This window comes from Harpia harpyja, chromosome 11 (assembly GCF_026419915.1).
Source record: "Harpia harpyja isolate bHarHar1 chromosome 11, bHarHar1 primary haplotype, whole genome shotgun sequence".
In the NCBI taxonomy this organism is placed as follows: Eukaryota; Metazoa; Chordata; class Aves; order Accipitriformes; family Accipitridae; genus Harpia; species Harpia harpyja.
The window spans coordinates 4799586-4818799 of NC_068950.1; the positions used below are offsets into that span (position 1 = coordinate 4799586).

General features: G+C 59.2%; 2 protein-coding genes across 5 annotated transcripts in view; one reads left to right on the forward strand and one right to left on the reverse strand.

Moving 5' to 3' along the window:
* The window catches only part of LOC128147886 (junctional sarcoplasmic reticulum protein 1-like), a 32665-nt gene extending 19948 nt beyond the window's left edge, over positions 1 to 12717 (forward strand). For 2 of the 4 annotated variants that reach the window (XM_052801086.1, XM_052801084.1), the window contains 6 exons: positions 9024 to 9070; positions 9954 to 10116; positions 10654 to 10806; positions 10889 to 10951; positions 11109 to 11254; positions 11411 to 12717. In XM_052801086.1, the coding sequence (XP_052657046.1) occupies positions 10020 to 10116; positions 10654 to 10806; positions 10889 to 10951; positions 11109 to 11254; positions 11411 to 11935 (984 nt within the window). In that variant the 5' untranslated portion in view covers positions 9024 to 9070; positions 9954 to 10019 and the 3' untranslated portion in view covers positions 11936 to 12717. Of the gene's footprint in view, positions 1 to 9023; positions 9071 to 9929; positions 10117 to 10653; positions 10807 to 10888; positions 10952 to 11108; positions 11255 to 11410 lie in introns of all 4 variants that reach the window. The other 2 variants (XM_052801083.1, XM_052801085.1) reach the window with 2 other exon arrangements.
* Positions 12718 to 12867: 150 nt separating this feature from the next.
* Positions 12868 to 18901, reverse strand: AMH (anti-Mullerian hormone). Its single transcript, XM_052801082.1, has 5 exons — positions 17479 to 18901; positions 16237 to 16415; positions 15265 to 15388; positions 14905 to 15091; positions 12868 to 14730 (listed from the first exon to the last, which is right to left on the reverse strand). The coding sequence occupies exons 1-5, from the start codon at positions 18080 to 18082 to the stop codon at positions 13815 to 13817; spliced, it is 2010 nt and encodes a 669-aa protein (XP_052657042.1). The 5' UTR covers positions 18083 to 18901; the 3' UTR covers positions 12868 to 13814.
* Positions 18902 to 19214: the final 313 nt, after the last annotated feature.

Consider the following 19214-nt stretch of genomic DNA (forward strand, 5'->3'; position numbering starts at 1 on the left):
TCCTTTACTGTCACAAAGAAACCGAGAAATACGTGGTGTGAGGCAGGGAGGAGAGAACCGACAAGCCTGGCACGTATGAAACTTTTGCACTTGGTTTCTGAAGTCTGCTGAATTCTAAATTGGGAATTTCTTGTCTGATAACAGAGAGAGAAATGGGGAACCAAGTGGGGAGGCACAGGGAAACTGGGAAGCCCCAGCCGACGGTCTGGGCGGGGGGGGGTAGGAAGTTTCTGCTATTTTTGCTGTTGCTGCAGTACTTTCTGCTGTACTTTGTGGTAGATTTTGTTCTTTTATGACCCTCCTAACCCTAAAGACCTGAAGCCTGCCTGGGGCATCTCCTCCCCCTGCCATATCTCACAGCCAGCGTGAGGGTGCTGGGGCCGAGGTTCCTCTCTGCCGTCCCACAGCCCGGCAGCTCCTGGCGCAGCTGCCAAGGGCTGTGAGCATCCCCCCAACAATGGCAGAGGGATGAAAAGGCATTTCTCTAGACACGGGCTGATTGCTTTTGAAATGGCTGCTCAGTCCTGCTGGGGCTTCGCAGCGTTATTAATGATGTGGGGACAACCTGGAGCCCTGGGAAAGGTGCTAAAACCAGCAGGACCTGCTCTCCAGTGGGGTGCCATCGTCCCAAAGATGCCGGCTGCTGCGAGGAGCGGGGGAAAAGCCCCTCGCCACTCGCACGGGGCAGCGCCGGTAGCAGACCCCTCTCGCTGCCGATGCCCTGTGTTGTTTGGAGGGCACCTGCTTGGAGCAGAGAGAAGCGGCTCCTTCCTTGGGTGTGATTTGGAAAGGAAGGAATGGGTCGGCATCTACAGCCCCCACACTGCCAGCGTGGGGGGACCAAACCTCAGCGGATAAAGGCACTAACGAACCGGCCGCTGCCTTCCTGCAGAAAAGTCAAAAAGGGGAAGATTTGTGATCATTGGGATTATTATTCCCAGACTGTTCTAGCACCCCTTACCCAAAGCTTCGCTTCCCCCCCCCAATCTCCTTTTGCCTCAGTTTCCCCTGACATGGCTGTTTCAGACTGATAAAGCAACAACCCCCCAGCAGTGGCCCTTCAAGGGACAAGCATCGTGGCCGCTTTCCCCTTTCCCAAATGGCACTTCCAAGGACAGTTCGTTTGAAATGTCATGTTCACAGTCGCGTACTTGTATTCTCCTCGGAGGTACTAACAGCTGTAAATCTTCAAAAAGAATAATGATTAGCCCTAAGCGACGCTGGGCTGTTAGAAAACGGATCATGGAACAATTACTGAAAGCAGCCGAGACTAAAAGTAGCATTTAATGGGATCCGGCATCTTCTGTTCCCACTGACCTGAATGCTGCTCCTTCTGCCAGGCAAAGAGAGCGAAAACCTCTGAGATTTGTAAGTCGGAGTATTTAGGTCACACGTGGATTAGAGTGTGATCAGATTGGCTTTAATGTAGAGCTGCTCTGAATATCTATAGATCATATAGCGCACTGAGGGATCAATGCTTCCAAAGGCTTTTAGCGAGGTGATGAGGTGAGACCAGTGAAAGGCTCTCCCTCCGACAGCACATCGGTGTTTTGTACTGGCCGCCAGCAGCGTGGTGGGATGTGGGTGTTACTCACCCGTGTGTGATCCCAGCTGCTGCACTGAGAGCGGGGGGGCTGGGAGCCTTCCCCGCGGGTGGGATCACTGCCTGTGGTACGTCCCTGTGCTGTGCTCGTCCCTGCTCAGACACGGATGTCACGGCAAGGGAGGACATGCAGGGCAAAAGGGGCTTCCCACACCCTCTCTGTTGCCTATTCTGCTCTTTGCAGAGACCTAACAAGCTCATTTTGTTTAAGAGCACATCCGCACAGCTCTTGACCAGTTACGAATGTATTCGATGGGGTGTTTTCTGCCCCTGCCAGTCTGATCTCTTGTCATGGTGCTGAGTGGCCCAAGCTCCAGCCAGTCCTGGAACTGAAGTCTGTAACTGGACCATGGTGACCTGCAGGGACCGGGACCTGAGGGCAGGACCATGGCTTCTCCTTGTCCTGCTCAGTCCTGCCAAGCTGAGGCCTGTCCCCAGCACGATTCCTCCATCACTGGGAACAATTATGAGACAACCCAGACCCTGAACGCAACTGGGATCCTGCTTCCAGGTGGGTACATGTGTGTGGCACAGCCACGGCTCTGTACCTGGATGGATGGATGGCCAGCTGTAGCTCAGGGCTGGAAAGCCAGAGGTGACATGGGAGAGCGTTTCTCTGACAGATGTGATCACCTTTGCCGTCCTCAGTTGGACAAATGTGTTAAGCTGGTGCTTAGTCTGCAGCATCGTGCTCCTGAAGACCCTGTGGGGTGGGGTGTCCTCCCAGCCCGGTCCATAGGCAGGACGTCCCCTTGCCTTTAAACAAAGACCCATAGTGTTTCTGGCTTGCTGTCCCACCAGGCTCACCCATGGCTAAAAGCTCAGGGTAAGAGGAAGAAGAAGGTCCTCAGAGATGCTGCAAGCTGTGATTTATTAAACCAGGGACCGGCCTGAGCCGGTACCTGTTCTGCAGAGCTCCCATCTTCTTCCTCTCCAGTTCCACACCATGTCAAGTCCTCGCCCCAGGAGAGGAGGCAGAAGATACCCTCAGCTATGTTTTCCTGGCTAACCAAATCACTGCAGCTATGAGGAAGGGCCCAGGTCTGAGTTCCTGCAGCAGTTCTCCTCTACCAGATGCTTTCCATTAGCTGAACAGAGCAGGGCCATGACCTGCAAGCAGCCAGCCAGGGCATGGCACCGGGACAGCGGAGCCCGTCCAGATATCAGCTGTGGGTATCGGCTTGTGCAGAGGATGCTCCATCTCTCTCGCTGGCTCCCTCCAACACGGGCAGTGCTACCCAACCCCACTGCAATGCCTGGTGGCATGAAGCCACAGGAACACCCAGCTTCCAAAATGCTCCGGGCATTCAATTAGCTGCACCTCCCCAAGGAGATTGCTCAGCTCAACGTAACTAAAATCTCCTGTGATGATAGATCGTGATTAGACAGGAAAAGCACAGCTGGCAGGGAGAAGACATCTCTTCGCTTCCTGTAACTTCCTGAGCACTTCTTAATAATGCCAACACCCGTAAAGGTCTGTGGTTCTTGCAGTCACACGGAGAAATAATCTCCCCGGCTGACGCTGATGTGTTGCTACCTCAGGGTAAGGAGGCAGCAGCTGTGTTTCAGCACACAGATATTGCACAACTGTTCAGGATGGGAAGAGCTGATGTATGCTGGATCCAACTGAAAGAGGAATTTTGGGTCAGCAAAATATTGTTGTCAGCGCTGGGACGTGGCCACGTTGCTATGGGGACACCTGTGCCTTTAGGTTTTTGATCGTGCGAGGAATCAGGATGCTCCTTCACCTGATTTCCCTGAGAAATCGTGTTTCTGTGATCGTCTCTTCCAGCCGTCAGCCCCGCTCCCCCCCTCCGATCCCATCTCAGCCCAGTGGCAACCTCCGACCACATCTAAGAGAAGGGTGGAGGGCTCCGAGACATGAAGCACCTACAACAAGCCCGTGCAACACCTGGCTTGAGCGCCATGTGCATCTCTGGCAGGTATTTGTTTGGTGCCAACAGCTGCCAGGCAGCACACTGCGGCTTAGCCGGCAGCGGCGGGGGGGGGCACTCACCTGCATAGCCCCGGATCAGCCAGCACCCACTGCCACCCGCAGCTGCGCAAAGGGACGATGCCGGCGTGGAGGTGACACGGCTCCTGCTGGAGCAGGGACCAACCTACAGAGCTGTGCTTTGCCCAGAGGACTTGGACTTAGCAGACAACATCCAGATTCTTGTCTTTAAAATCAGGTCAAGAGCCCAACCCTGCCTACGTGAGGGGTTGGAGGATAAATGCTTCAAGGGCTGGAAGGATGTTTTCAATTCCCAGGTCTTGGGAACCCGGTCGGGTGGTTCTGGTGGAGCCAGGGACGAAATCAGGGGGAAAGACCTGCAGCCAGCCCAGTGAGCTGGCAGGTTTGGGCCGAGAGCCGGGGCAGCAGGAAACCCACCGGCACAACCAGCTCGAGCATCTGCCTCCCCTTGTACCAGTGTCAGGAGGAGACGGAGTCGGGCTGGGGCTGCCATAGCAGTAGGGGCTCTGGAGAGAGGGGGAATTGCACGGAGAAAAGGAAAATTCATCCCCAGAACTAACCTGTGCCGAAAATAATCAGTGACTAATTGTATGTCTTTATGATTGCTTTTTGACTGTGAGTTATTAAAGATGGGGAGAAAGAAGATTATGTCCTTGTGGGAGGATAAATGAGCATTGCCATAGAAGCGAGGGAATGCTGCAGCACAACTCAGTCCGTCTGGACCCCAAACCACGAAGCCACGGCAGAGCCTCGGGGGCGGCCGGTGCACGGCAGACAGTCACGCACCCGCGTGAATCTGAGGCAAGCTGACAGCCTGGGAAGTCAGAGAAGATACATTCGTGTTATCAAGCCAAAGCCAGAGAATCAATATTTAGCCTGGACATGCAGCGCAGCCCGTGTGCAGCCAGGCTGCCGTCCATCACACTGCTTGATTGCCCTCCCGAGCTCTTCCACCGGCAGCTTTCTCTCTGCCTGGTCTCACAGCTGGATCGTGTTTCCCACTCTCTGAGCTAACTCCATCCCAGAGACACTGTTATCAGCCTCAGGGCAAGGGAGAAGCCAGGATTTGGGGGGGGGTGAGGGATTAGGAAAGAATTTGCCTCTGGGAATCTCTTTCCTCCACCTGCCTGGGATAAATTGTCCAATGGAGGTGGAGGCTTTGCAGCTCGACAGGGTACTGCTCAGAGCTAAACATGTGGAGGCAAAAACGCTCCTGGTCCCTCCCAGCTACAGGGGAGGGTGTTAAAAGGTCCCGAAAAGGGCGAGGAGAGCTCTCTGTCCCATGGCCCCACGCAGGGACGAAGTGGGAGGACGTTTTGCCTGAGCTGTGTGCGTGCAGATGTTGCCCATTAAACCCCCAGCTTCTTTCCTGGGAGGAGCATCTCGCCCACAGGAGGCAGGAGGAGGCTTACGAACCTGCAAGCACCATGGAAAACAATTAACTGGGAGAAGAAGGGATTTTAATTTGGCCTGTTTATGATTTTCTGCTTTCATTATGTCCCTATAAAGCGAACAGTTAACAGCCCTGACCTTACTGGAGTGGGAATAAAACTGAGAAAACTACCCTGGCATGGTGTGGGGGGCTGTGTTTACAGCTCCATCCCTTTCTCCACCTGCGTTCAACTTCTGTGGCGCGTTATTTATACCGCAGCAGGGTTCACGGCGTGCTCGGTCCTGTCCCTGCCAAAGAGGGGAAATCCCTGCCCTGGAAAGCAGACGACTGCTCCTGAGTTCATTTGCTGCATGGTCCTAAAGCAAGACCATAACCCAGGCTCACCGGGTGTCCGGAGCCCGGGAAAAAGGCTAAGTCCCCTCCGGATGCCAGTGCCCAATTTATTCCTCCTTTAGATCTTGCAATTAAAGACTTTTCACACCTCTGCTAAAGAAAAATGTCAATACTGCAGCCGTGAAACATTACAGTTTCAGGTTTTTTTATAAACCTGAAGCCTTTCAGGAGTGGCTCTCCATAAGAGAGATGTCCTCAAAGCAGGATGCCTCCAAGATGTGCCGGGCTGGTACCAGTCATGGCTGCACCACGTTCCCTGCGCCGGGCGCTTCTGCCTGAGGCTGTACCTGCCTGTGCTGAGCTGGGGGCTCTGGGTAACTGGCATAGGCAGGGCCAGAGCCTGATGGTCCTTTTCAGCTCTCCAAATGAGAGATGCTTCATCTCCTCGCTACCTCGTGTGAGCGGGAAGCTGCGGTGAGGATCACATCCCTCCCCAAGAGGTGCCTGTGGCTGCAGCAGGGCTCCTGGGGACCTGGCTGCAGGAACAGCTACGGCAAGGAAATCGGAGGAGTCAGAGGGCAAAGGACCTAAACACTGGCAAAAAGTGGTTTTCACTGGGGTTGTCTAAGCATTGCCGGTCCCAGGGGATTGCTCCTTCTCTCCCCTCTCTCCCCTCCACCACCTTCTTAACCGTGCCTGGCAGATTTCTGATCTGCCTCTCTGCATCCCCGGCACCCGTGTCCATCCCACAGCTGGCTCAGAGACCCCAGGTCGGGGAGCAAACGGTCCTTTCTCCCCTCTTCTTGCTCTCCATGGGGGGGGCTCACAGAGGGACAAGCCGTGTCCAGGGTGCCCTTGAGAGCCACATGCCCCTGCACCCGCCTTGCTAGCCGCAGCCCCTGCTTTCGATGCCTGGGGCTAAACTGCCTTTTCTGGGGCTGAGGCACGGGTGCTCCGGCTCCCGGTGATTGGGTGCTATTTTGCTCCGGCACGGTTCGGCAGCTGTTGCTGTATATTACCCCGGAGAGCCGGAGCCAGCTGGGGGGCTGGAGGCAAGGCGGCGGTGGTCGAGCCCCAGGTACGACTTTCTGTGGCTTTTAACCCTTTCAGTTAGCCCCCTTTCACGTGGGGCACCCCACGGGCACAGCCCGCAAGGCAGCGCTCGGCACGCTGCCGGCCGGCAGTGGATGGGGGCCACGGGGCCTGTCCCGGTGCTGCCATGCGAGCGTGCACAGGGAGAGCAGGGCAGGCGAGGGGACTATTTTTGGAAGTTTCTTTGATGTGAGTCAGCGGTAGAAGCAACCTTAGGAGCTTGTGCAGGAACAGTCCCAGCGACAGCAGAGCGGAGCTGATTATTCGTTGAGTGTCTGCAATTTTGTGCGTTTAAGAGAGGATCTGGCATGTGGAGCAATGCGTCCGAGGGAGTGGGAACACAGGCAGCGCCGGGGAGGGGATGGATGGGTCGAGCAGTCGTACGGGAGGTCTCCTGTGCAGGAGTCAGTGTGAGCCAAGGGCAGGAGCTGGGCTCTGGGTGATCAGCACTGCCACGGGCAAAATGTCCCTGGCATCGCTGGCCATCCCTGCCCTGCTTGGCCTGGGCAGTGGCTGTGTACACGTTACATTGGCGCTGGTCCGATAGGAACCAGCCCCAGGGAGCCTGTTCCTGCAGGTGACACGACCCGTCCTGGCTGGCGATGAGGATCTCGCATGGGCTGTAGAGCCCTGAAATGCATCTGCCTCCTGCCAGGGCATGGACCCCCATCTCCCATCCGGAGGGGAACAGACCCAGAAACGGAGCCGGTCAGCTCTGGGACGGAGTTAACGCCCGTGGGGCACTTGGTGCGGGGGGAGGATGGCTGCCTGCCCAGTCGCAGCGTGGCTGTCGCGCAGAGCCCAGCAGCCATCGCGGCAAAACCTGGAAACATGCCCGGGGGCTGGAGGCAGTTTGGGCTCCTCCGTCTGGGAGAAACTCAAGGGACGGAGGCGTGGGAACAGTCCGGCACCCCGTGACAGGGAGCTGAGCTCAGCCAAGGACTGGGGACCACAGCGAGGATGTGGTGGGCCGGCTGTGTGCTGCAGGGCACTGCTGCCCAGCGCCGGTGCTGCTGCCTGCAGACCGCCCGGCATTTGTTTTATCCCTCTCGGTTTAGTGAGAGTCCCTCGAAGTGACATGGCAGCAGGTCCCCGTGAGGTGTTGGAGAAAAACTTGGGATGCCCCAAGGCCACCGATGAGCTGCCCAGGCGGGTGGGAAGTGCTCAGAGGCGGCCGAGGAAGGACGGGAGAAAAGGTACCTTGTCCTCACCATGAGCCGGTGGCCAGGAGGTGCTGGCTGTGGCTGTGCCAGCATCGCTGCCGTGATACTCGAGGTCCCGCAGGATAGGGCTCAGCCTGGCAGAGATGGCACCATGAAATCACGGGGTGGCCTCAGGCATCGCGTGGGACCCATGCAGCACCGACCCCGCAGGGATGTCGGCTGTGGCCAGGGTGAAGAGGAACAGAGGCTTGTGCCCTCCTCCATCTTCCTCGCAACCATCTTTGCTCAAAGAAAGCGTCAATAGATGTGTAGGTCAAAAACATGAGAAGCCCTTGGGGGAAAAGCTCTTTAAGGAAAAATTTTCCATCTTTGTGCTTTCCTTGGGGCTGGCAACCCCCTTAGCCAACATAAGAATCCTGGGGGAGCTCCTTCACTTCCCAGCAGAGAAAGGACCAGCCTCACCATCACTATAACAAAACCGAGAACTTTTTTTGATTTCCTCTTGAAAGCAGAGACCTTTCAGGCCATGGTTCCCAGCCAAAAGGTTTCCTCTTATTTATTTCCAGTATCACATCTTAGAGTTTGTCCTGGGAACTGGTATTTTTTCTCCGCATTCACTCTTCCACTGGGGGAAAATAAACTAAATCTGGCTCAAAGGGGGCAAAAATTCCTCCTTCTGGTGAGGGCTTGCAAGGATGTGGCATCCAGATCCCCATGGAGTGAGAGCTGCGCTCGGAGGTGCCGAGAAGGCTTGAGGCCGCATGGTGTTGGGACCTTGTTGGTGCATCCTCACCCCCCCCATAGCTCACCCCAGACCCAGGGGCAGAGAAACCCCCGGGGAGCCTGAGGAGCCTGGCACACTCCCCAGCCCTTCAGTACATTGAACTGCTGCAGAGCCCTGGGGACCCTCCAGTTTTCTCTCCCACTTCACATCTGGGAAAAGACCTGAGAGTCATCCCTGAGCTTCGTGGTCCTCTTGGGTGGTTTGAGGTCTTCTTTGTGGTCTGGTTGCTCCATGGTACCTGGAGCTTGTCCTGCTCTCTAGGCTAGAGCCTGAGCTGCCTCCAGCCATGTGTTTTCAGGGTGTCCGTGTGCACCCTGGGCTGTTCGTCCCCTCCGTGCACCTTGGCAGGGAGGTCACCATCCCCCTCGACTGCAGCTCCCTGGGGATATCCAGGATGGTGGATTTTGGGGCTCAGCAGCCCCTGACCTGCACGCTACTGCTTTTACACCCCGACCTTGCCAGCTGCTGCCATGATGGCCAGGGTTGTTTTTTTTTTCCTGTCTTCTGAAACCTCTCTCCACGGGTGACCCGGCTGCTCTAACGGGGGGGATGTGGCTGTGATGTCCCCACTCTGTGGGCTGGCGGGTGGCAGTGGGAAGACCACGCACCCCCAGCCCCTGGCGATTCCCACCTCCCCGAATTCGCCGCCTAATGAACCGCTCTGTGCTTGTCTTTAACAGATGCCGATGCACCGGTGAGCAGCGACGGGGAGAGCGGTAGAGCCCATGTAAGTGTGCAGCGTCCCGGGACCAGGGGGGCTGCCGGGGGGCCTCCCTGCACCAGGGCAGGGGGCTGAGCAGGGTGCTGTCCTGCAGCGGCATTCAGCCCAGGAGGATTCTGCAGGGTGTTGCAGCACGTCCATCCCGGGGGAGCCGAAGGCCACGTCCTTCAGCTGTCACTGTCACTGATCCATGCCGGTGGGCAGCTCTCCATCGCGGCACCGATCCGGTGCCGCTGACGCAAGCCAGCAGCCAGCCCGGCCACCAAACCTCCCGTCCCCAGCAGCACCAAGCCCAGACCCCAATGCACGGTGTGCTCCTTCTCCTCCAGCCACGCTGACCCCACCGGTGAGCGTGCCCTGGATCCGACCCACTGTCCTCAGTGGATATGTGTGACCATGGTGAATCCAGCCCCGAGGGCTACTCTGGGGTGGGCTGGCTCAAGCCCAGCTCAGGGGTCAGCAGCCACCAGCCCACCCATATGTGCTTGGGCCACATCCCAGCGCCTGCTCTGCTGCACGGAGCCAGCTAGTGGCTAAATCCATCTTAGCAAACCAAAAAAAAAAAAAAAAATTCCAACGTGTTTTAAGGCTGCTGATGCAAATACAGGCACTGCAGTTAGATGCTCGAGGAGCCAGTGACGAGCCTGGTTAGTGCTGCTCGGGGCCGGTGGCAACATTGGCTCAGCCCTGGGGGGACCCCAGGACCGTGACCACAGGCTGCGGAGCGCAGGGATCGGGTCCCTCCACGGCTGCGCTGAGCACCCCTTCTTCTGGGAGGGGGCACAGACGTGCCCCATGCCCCCATCTCACCCAGCCACACTGCTCGATTTCTCCGTGGGGCCATGCGATGCTCTTACACCCCCAGCCACGCTCGTGGCCCTCCCTGCAGGGGCTAGAAGAGGCAAGGACCCAGCTTGGCATCTCTGAGCAGGATCTGGACAAGCCTGAGCTGAGCATGCCAGAGCCAGCGCCGCTCGGCGTGGACAAGAAAGCAGCGGAGAAGAAGCGGGTGGAGAAGGTGGGAGCCAAAGGCAGCGCTGCCGGACCTCCAGGTAGGTGTGCAGGAAAGCCCTCCCCTGCCCCAAAATGGCCAGCCTGGCCCCAGGTGGCCACAGAGGCATAGACCATGTCCTGCATCCCTGGCCAGCCCAGGAGACACCGTCCAGCCACAGACCAGTGACGGGACGAGCTCTGTTCTCCACAGTCCCCTGGGAGCTCAGCGACATGGAGATGGGGCTTCTCATCCACCTCCCAAATCCCGCTCCTCCTCCTCCTCATCCCAGCCCAGATCTGCTGCTGGGGACGGAGCAGCAGGGCCGGGAGCACAGGCAGAGGTTTTCCCCAGGATGCTGTAATGCCATTGTGGCCCAAACAGCTCGGATGCAGTCCCCATGACACTCTTTTCCCCACCCCTGCAATGCAACCACCTTCTTCTGCTGGCAGCAGCAGGACAGGCAGCTCCTGCCCCTGCCCATGCCTGGAATGGGCTGTGCAGAAGGATGTTAAGAGCCCTTCGCACCCGCCCAGTTCAGAGCCCTTTGCCGCTTCCCAGCTCCCCCAGTAACACTGTTTTCCTTGGGGGTCCCCAGTCCCCAAGAGCCTCCCCGTGCAGAGAAAGGTGGAGCCCCCCAGCCCGGACCCTGCAGAGGAGCCGCTCCTCTGGGAAGGGCTCACTCTCAACAAGTGCATCCTGGTGGCCTCCGTCATCGCCCTGCTTAGCGTCACCTTCCAGGTGCTCCAAGGTGAGCTGGGAGCCAGATGGAGGGGGACGGGGTGGCCAGACCTGCCACCACCTCCTGCCTCCTCTCTCCTCCTCTCTTCCAGCGCCGTGCTCCAGGGAGGGAGTCAGCCACGGCAGGGAGGACCCTCCGCCACCTCCCCTTCATGGTGGGTTCAGATGCTCCACGCTGCCCCAATTCCCTTGATCCAGCCTGAGATGGAGCCATGTCCCAGGTTGGGGTGGCCCTGGGACCCCATGTCTGGGACATCACACGCCAACAGCCTTGTCCCCTCCTGATGGTGGCCTGTCCCTCTCCCCTCCCAGAGGTTGTCAGCACCAAGGAGGAGGAGGTCCAAGAAGTGGTGACTGCCCAGCCTGCCCAGCCAGAGAGCAGCATGTTCAAGGACGATGATGGTGACGACGATGGCGACGATGATGGTGATGATGATGGTGATGCTGACAGCAACCTGGTATGGACCCAGGGTGGGGGGAGAAACAGCATCCTCGGGGCACCTCCTGGGGGGGGGGGGCATCTCATCCCTCAGGGGAGGGATGGAGAGGGGTCCCCATCCCTTGGGCTGCATCACCGGCGCCTGGTACCCTCCATCCCCCCCCCCCCCCCGCAGGCAGAGCCCTGGATCTTCAAGAAGTGGTTTGGCCGCTCAGCACCGGACGATGGGGACGAAGAGCCCACGGATGTCCCTGAGGTGCCGCCAGCTGTGACGGAGGTGAAGAAGAGCCGGGAGAAGAAGCTGGAGAAGAAGCTGGAGAAGAAGGAGGAGAAGAAGGAGGAGAAGAAGGAGGAGAAGGTCCGGGAGGGGCGTGCTGCCCAGGCAGAGCGGAGCAGCCGGAGGGAGACACGAGCCAAGGACAGGGCACAGGGGGAGAAGCCCGGCAGAGCCCCCCGGGCCCCCCGGGAACCAGAGCAGCAACCCCAGAAGAAGCGGAGCCGGGAGGGGAAGGAGAGCCGGCGGGAGCGGGATGAACCGAGGAAGGAGGGGTGGAAGGGCCGTCCTGGCAGGGCCGATGGTGGCGGGGAGAGCCCGAAGAGGGACTGGCGGCAGCAGAAGGGCAGGAAGCCCTGGGAGCCGGCAGCCGCCCCGGGAAAGGACGGCACTGCCAGGCCCAAGGAGGGCAAGAGGCGCGACTGAGGCTGGGGCGACCGTGGGGCTCGACGATGCTGAAGCCGGGGGGGGCCCAACCCTGCCACCGCCCCCGGCAAGGGCACCCTGCCGCTCCCTGCCCGCTCTCCAGAGACATCCCCGGGCCGGCAGCGTGGGCAGCACAGGCAGCGCTCCAGGATCTCCGAGCAGCGGCAGAGCAGCCTGGGAGCCTGGCACGAGCCTCCCTGGGGACTTTGGGCCCCCCCGGATTAGATGCACAAAGGCAACCTGAAAGGACCAGGGGAAGGATCTTCTCTTCTTCTGGGCTTCGCGCTATTTCTCCATCCCCACCCGAAATCTCTCTTGCAGTTCATTTTCACCCGTGGTCCCTGAAGCATCAGGGCAGCGCGGTGGGCACAGGGATCCCAGTGAACAGAATTTGTCTCCAGACTCTGTAGCTCTTTAATTCAGTTAATGGTTTTATTCAAAGCAAATCAAGAGAGAAGTGTATTTGGGGTTAACGAAGCCAGGCTGCAGCCATCCTCAGGGGGACGTCAGGGGAATGACCACCCCGACCTCGCCGGGCCCCAGTGCCATTGCTGCAGGGTGGCGCGAAGCTTGCTGGTAACAAAACAGGGCTGGAGAGCCCATCACCCGGGGATCCCTTCGGGCCTTGCCTTCACAGAGTCGCTTTTAGGAATGAAAACACAAGTGCAATATCACGCAGCGCTGTAGCAACTACAGGAGACGTTCACAGCCCCAACCCACGGCAGGTTTAAGTATTTGCTAAATCAATAGAGGTTAAAATAAACTATTTTCATTTTTAATAAGGTATTAAATTGAATGTTTTAAAAAAAAACAAACCACAAAAGAGCTTGTCCCTGGTTATGTTTGTGTGGTTTTTGTGCCCCCCCCATCCCTGATGTACAGGGCTCAGGGGTAACCCGGGTTCCCACGTGGGCTGTGGGACGGGGCCAGTGTGTGCCAGCCTCTGGCCATGCCCCCGCCAGCCCCGTGGCAACGCTGCAAAGCCCAAGGGCTGGTCCCAGCACCGGTGAGGCTGCAGCCAGGACGAGCCCAGGAGCTGCTTTCCGGGGATTTGGACCCTGCGGCAGCCCCGGCGGGTCTCACTGAGGGTTGGGCTTAGCTGGGAAGACGATCTGGGGACAGCCGGGCTCTCCATGCTGATACTGTCGGGGATGCAGAGCAGGTGCTTTGGCAGCCGTTTGTACCCGCTCCTATTAATGGTGTGAGCAGCCCGGGAGGTGTAACGGGATCGCTCCCCAATCTCAGCCCTCCCTCCCCTCACCCCCCAGCTCTGGCAGCATCCCAGGAGTGGGGTCAGCGCGGGGCGATGCAGCCATGACCCAGCAGGGAGCCCCAAGCCACTGCCAGCGGCTCGCCATGGCCCCTGGCTCACATGGGGACAGGTCCCCAGGTAAAGGCTGGTCCCTGCGAGGGGATTTGCCTCTTGTTCTGCCTTCGCAGGTGGAGCCGAGTGGCTGGTGGGGGCTTAGTGATGGGCCGTGGACTGGGAAACGGCCAGAGGATGCTGCGAGTGGGGGGGCTTGGAGGAAGCAACAACTGACTTGCCCAGCCACTACAGGAACAGAAGGCAAGGGATAAATAAGTGTGGTCCTGGCTGGATCCACCAAGCCTTGCCCTCCCGTGATGGCCCCGCGGGCACCTCAGGCATCCCTGGCATCAGCAGCCGGCGCAGGGTAACGCCGGGCTGCAGAGCAGCCCCCAGGGACCAGCACGGCTACAGACAAACCCAGAACCAGAGCAACGCTAGTGAGCCAAACCGTGGGGAAAGGACATGCGGGGAGCTCCCGTCTCAGTGAGAAGCACCAGCTCCGGAGCTGCGAGGGCAAACCTGGGTGGGGGGGAACAGGATGAGGGCGAGCGGGGAGACAGGCAGGCGCCTCTACCGACAGCCGCACTCCTCTGCCACCATGTTGGGGAACTTGCGGACCTCCAGCCCCTCCGCGGAGAGGCTGATGATGAGCTGGTCCGAGTAGCGGACGGGCACGCAGCAGGGAGCCCGCCGGAGGGGCGAGCCCCGCTCCTGCATGCCCAGCAGCAGCACCGTGTGCGAGTAGTAGCTGGGGACGCGGGTGGAGAGGGGCAGCTTGCAGGGACCCTCACAGTTGTTGGCCGCGTAGACGGTGGGCATGACGATGAACTTGCGGTCGTGCAGGTCGATGGTCAGCTCCTGCAGACGGCAGTGGGCCTGGTGCCGCGCGCTGCGGTTCTGCCGCAGCACCTTCCTCCGCTCCTGCCAACGCGCCCGCACCGTCTGCAACGCCTTCAGCAGCAGCAGCGTGTGCAGCTTCCCGGAGCCGGCCGGCCGCTCGCCGGCTTGACCCTCACCCGGCCCCAGCGGGTAGTAGCAAAAGCTCAGGAGATGCTGGAAAAGCCCCATGTTGGCTTGGAAAGCCGAGATGTCCTTCAGCTCCTGGATGACCGTCTGCAGCTTGCCCATCAGCAGCTGCAGCACAGTTCCCTCTGGCTGCCAGTCCCCCAAGTGCTGCTCCAGCACGGCTCCACCGTCCTGGGGGAAAAGCAGCACCGAGGGCTCTTCCGACTGCACCAGACGCTCCAGGGCCGCCTCCTCCGACAGGTTGAGCAGCTGGTGAGGAAGGGTCTCCATCACTTGGAAGTCCAGCCAGTGGCGGGAGCTGGGCTGGGTGGGTGGCTCGCTGGAGGGGCTCAGGACCTGGCGGATGAATCGGGTCAGGATGCTCAGGAACTGACTGCTGCCACTGGGTGCCAACGATGAAGCGTTGGCTTGGCTTGGGGCGGTGGGGGACGGCAGCTCCTCGGTCCCGGCCTGGGGTGGGCTGCAAGGAGAACAGAGGGAGAGTCACGGGGTCCCCTTGTACCCCAGGGGTCCCACCAGGCCCTGCACCACATCCTCCCACCACAGTCCCGCAGCAGAAGGACTGGGGCTGCCCCTCTCCTCCCCTGACTCCCAGCCCCTGTGTTTTTCCATGGTTGCAGCGAGGGCCACAGACCTGAGCTGTGGGTATGGAGCCAGGTCCACCACCCCCTCGGCAGAGAGGTAGGAAGAAGGAGCCAAAGCCACCTCTTCTTCCTGCCGTGACTTGGCCAGCAGGAGCACGACGGGAGTCATCCTGGTGAAGCACTTGTCATCGGAGCCAAAAAGGAGCTCCTGGGTCTCCGTGGAGGACAGGGGGGTACCTGCTGGGGAGAAGAGCCGTGAGGACGGTGGTGCGGGGTGTCCCACACATCCCCACAGCCCCTCGTTACGGACAGGCTTGAGAGGATCCCAAATGCCCAAGTCAGGACACAGAGGGCACGGACACGGCCGTCCCTTGCCGTCCCTCGCCACCACAGCCTTCCCGCATCCCTACCTCCCTCTCCACCATGCCTGATGGCCAGGGAAGCCTCGAAGCTGAGCTGCTCGCTGCTGCGGGTGACAGATGCCACGGCAGCTCCCAGGACCAGGTACTGGGTGTCCCTGGTGAGGCAGAGGCTCTGCACGGAGGCAAAAGACACAGAAGGACCGAGGACGTGGGTGAGGCATCACGGCGGGCGGGGGGGGCACTCAAATGAGCCCCCCGCTGCGGTCCCTGCTGGCTCTGGGTCACCCAGTCCCCAGCGGCCCACCAGTTGGCTACCACCCAGCCCCAGAGCTGCTCTGGGGATGCTGTGGGATGCAGTGAGACCCAGGGACCCCCGGGTGGGCAGAGAGCCCCGGGTGACCCCGGCCCCAGACCCGCTGAGCCCGGCAGCGGTGCCACGGCTGCTGCCCCCGGCCGGGCCGGAGAGCCCGAGGGCAGGTGGGGAGCCAGGACCCCCAGAAGGGGCTGGGTGCCCCGGGCCGCCCCTCTGTCCCTGCCGGGAGCTGGGGACAGGGTAACAGCACCATCTTCAGGCACGGCTGGGGCCGGCGGGAGGGTGCGACAGGGCAGAGATACTGGGGGGGGGGTGGCACAGGGACTGGGAGGGGATGGCACAGGGACTGGGAGGGGATGGCACAGGGCTGGGAGGGGATGGCACAGGGACTGGGAGGGGATGGCACAGGGACTGGGAGGGGATGGCACAGGGCTGGGAGGGGATGGCACAGGGACTGGGAGGGGATGGCACAGGGCTGGGAGGGGATGGCACAGGGCTGGGAGGGGATAGCACAGGGCTGGGAGGGGATGGCACAGGGACTGGGAGGGGATGGCACAGGGACTGGGAGGGGATAGCACAGGGCTGGGAGGGGATGGCAAAGGGACTGGGAGGGGATGGCAACAGTGCTGGGCCAGCAGAGCCGGGACACTCCCCTCCCACCACCCCTACTCGCACCCAGGACCGACCCCCAAGCCGTGGCCACCCACCTGCTCCCTCGCCAGCCCCATGCCGGTGGCCAGCAGCTCCTCTCGACGCCCGCTGCCCAGCCCCTCTCGGCTGCCCAGGTAGAAGAGCAGCAAGGCAAACCGCAGCTCTCCCAGCGACCGGCCCACCTCTGCCTGGAAAACCAGCTTGAACCGCAGCTTCGCCTGGGCTTCCCACTTCACTGGAAAGGAGAAGACAGAGGGGGTGAATCGCCCTTCCAGCAGCCACAGGGCTCCTGGGGGGGCGATGGGTGAGGAAGGAGCTTCGTGGCCGAGCAACGGTCCCACGCGGTGGCCGGAACGTCTGGGACGGGAGCCGACAGGGTGGAGGGACACGGCAAATCCCCAGTTTCAGGGAGGTGGTCAGTGGGGCAAACCCTGCAGCCCCGGCGAGCAGGGGGCTGCCTCGCTCCCAGAGCGGCTCTGGCAAATTTTCACGGGCAGATCCCCCTGGAAATCTCTTCTCCCGTGGCAGCTCCTCCAGTAGCTCGGGGACATTGTGGCTATCGCACTGCAGCCAGCAGCACTGCCTGGGGAAGAGTCGCTTCACCAGCTGCCCGGCACTGGCAAGTTCAGCTGAAAATTCAAAATCCAGGCGAGGAGGAAGAGATTTCAAGGAGACAAACAACCATGACCCTCTTGCTACACAGGAGACTGGATTAAAACTGAGGGTTGTGCTCTCCCTCAAGCACAGCATTTACCACTGAGACAGGACAGGGGAATGTGCGTCACTGGTTTTCGCCTAAGGCTGAAGCTACACAAGCAAGCCCAGGACCTTGCCAAGGTTCCTCCTCGGCAACACCAAGCATGAGAGATTGGCGAACAGCCAGGCTTATGCCACAGCAGGACCAGCCAGGTCCGCTCATCCAACCCTCTCCTCTCTTTTCCCAGTCAGACAAAGTTGGGATGGGATCCTCACCCACGTCATTAAGGCACAAAGTGAGAAACGCTCATAATCTCGAAAGCGGAGCAGAAGCTACCAAGACTGCGGCACCTGCGCATTAGTCACAGGCAGGGACAAGGCACCCGGTTGCACACAAGCTATCATCACTACTAAAACTTCTTCAAAATGTACCCAGAAACACATATTACTGCATCACTTTGCTAATTTTACAAGGAACCCAACCCCCCGAGTTTAATTCTGTGTTTAAATCTCTGATTTAGGGCAAGCAAGCAGCATTGGCCTCCCCAAGCCCTGTGCTCGCCCCGCTCCACTCAGCCTGGGCGCAGGGATTTCACACCAACCTTCCTCCAGATGCAGCACGAGGAAGCGGTCCTGCCCCGGCTCCACCACGTGCGCGTGGATGTGCTTCAAGGGATGGAGAGCAGCACCTGCCTCCCTGGCCGGGCAGAGCCCGAAGGTCTCGAGATAGCTTTCATCCCAGCTGGCGCGTTGTCTCAACAGCTTGATGAAGCTGCTTTCATAGTGGGTGAGAACACCCACAACTTCCAGGTGCCTTGGGGTCAGCCCTTCCTGGTCCATTTTCACCCTGCACACGGGCCCTTCCAGCCCCCCGAGTGGCCACGGGTGCAGGCTGGAGCCAGACCAGCCGATGCCCCCATCCTCAGCCATCCCCTGGTGGCATTTTGCTCCTGGGTCAGGCTTAGAAAAGAGGCGAGTAGCAGCAGTCATCCTTGATCTTCCCGCCGAGCTGGGTCTCACTCTTTCCTGTAAACTTGCATTTTCTCTCTCTCTCTCCTCTGCCTCAAGTCCCAGCTCCTCCGGCAGGCTCAGCTCCAGCCAGTTAATTGGGGAAATCCTTTCCCCTGTGCTCCCCTTTCTTGGAAGTGCTGCAGAGGGGAGCAACAGCACCAGCCATAGCAAAAGCACCTGAAGAGCAGCCTTCATGTTCTCACTTCAGCTACTCCCAACGCAGTCGTTCGAGCTGCTCACACGCACCTCAAAACACTTGGGCGGAAGGGGAGGACGGCGTCTCCCTTTTAAAAACCGGTGGCCTTGAGTTGACAATGCACAACACACCTCCCTTGAGAAACTCAAAGGCTGTCCCGCTAGAGAGGAGGGAGGGATGTTTCAAAGAAACTTTTTTGTTCTATTTTTGGGTTTGCATCTAGTATTGGAAGCATAAAAAAATTAAAGCTGTTTCTTTTACTCGTCGGGATGCTTGTCCTTGACTTCAGTTGTTTTCTAAAGGAGGATAGACATCTAGACTTGGATCTTCATGGGGACTGGCACATACTATTCCCATCAGCAGTGAAACACCAGGAGGGAAGAATTAGCCATACTAGGGGGAGGGGGATAGAGATAGATAATGGGCAGAAACTAAGTAAATGTATGGAAAGCCTCCCCCCTTGGCTGGCACCCCACACCCCGCAGTTTGGAGGCCGCCTTGCAGGGGCTCTTAACGCATCTCCTGAGCCCCAGGCTGCTTCAACCTGTGAAGGAGAATCTCACAGGTGCAGCAGCAGCCTGATGACTTGAACACTTAAGAGTTGACTTTGAAAGTCTCACAACACACATATTATAAGGACTTCTCCCTCTATGAGATGCCAATACTCGCTGTTAACGCTTGGAATCACCAATGCCGCCTACCTAATCCACCCCAGAGAAACCTCCCCCCCACCCAAGGTATCTCCTTTTTTTGGCACAGAGGGCAGGGGGAAAGATACCCACAAAAAGTTCCAATGCATATTCAGACCCTTCTCTGACTTTGCAGTTCAGAGCTCAGGATCTGGCTACAGCACGTCATAAAACGGACTGTGCACCCGAACTGGAGAGGGACAAAGGGCACCGCAGCAAAGGGCTGGTGAAGGTGGACCTCTCTTCTATGGGAGCTATGACAAAGGACATGCTCCTGGCAAAGGGGAGACCCACACAAGCTGATTCAGGCATCGAGCCAGCTCAGCTTGAGGCAAAGTGCTTCTAGCGTAGCGGGAAAGCCAGCAAAGGTTGGACACACTCTGGGTGGGACCCGTGTCAGGCCAGCAGAAGAGGAGAAGACTTTGATTCCTCCATCAAAGGG

Bases quoted from the DNA above. Each gene is read 5' to 3' on its own strand.
- AMH (XM_052801082.1), bottom strand. From the start codon at position 18,082: ATGAAGGCTGCTCTTCAGGTGCTTTTGCTATGGCTGGTGCTGTTGCTC. The intron at 16,416-17,478 runs GTTGGTGTGAAA...TCTCCTTTCCAG, and splicing joins CGTGCTGCATCTGGAGGAAG to TGAAGTGGGAAGCCCAGGCG. The intron at 15,092-15,264 runs GTAGGGATGCGG...TCTCCCCAGCAG, and splicing joins CAGGCATGGTGGAGAGGGAG to GTACCCCCCTGTCCTCCACG.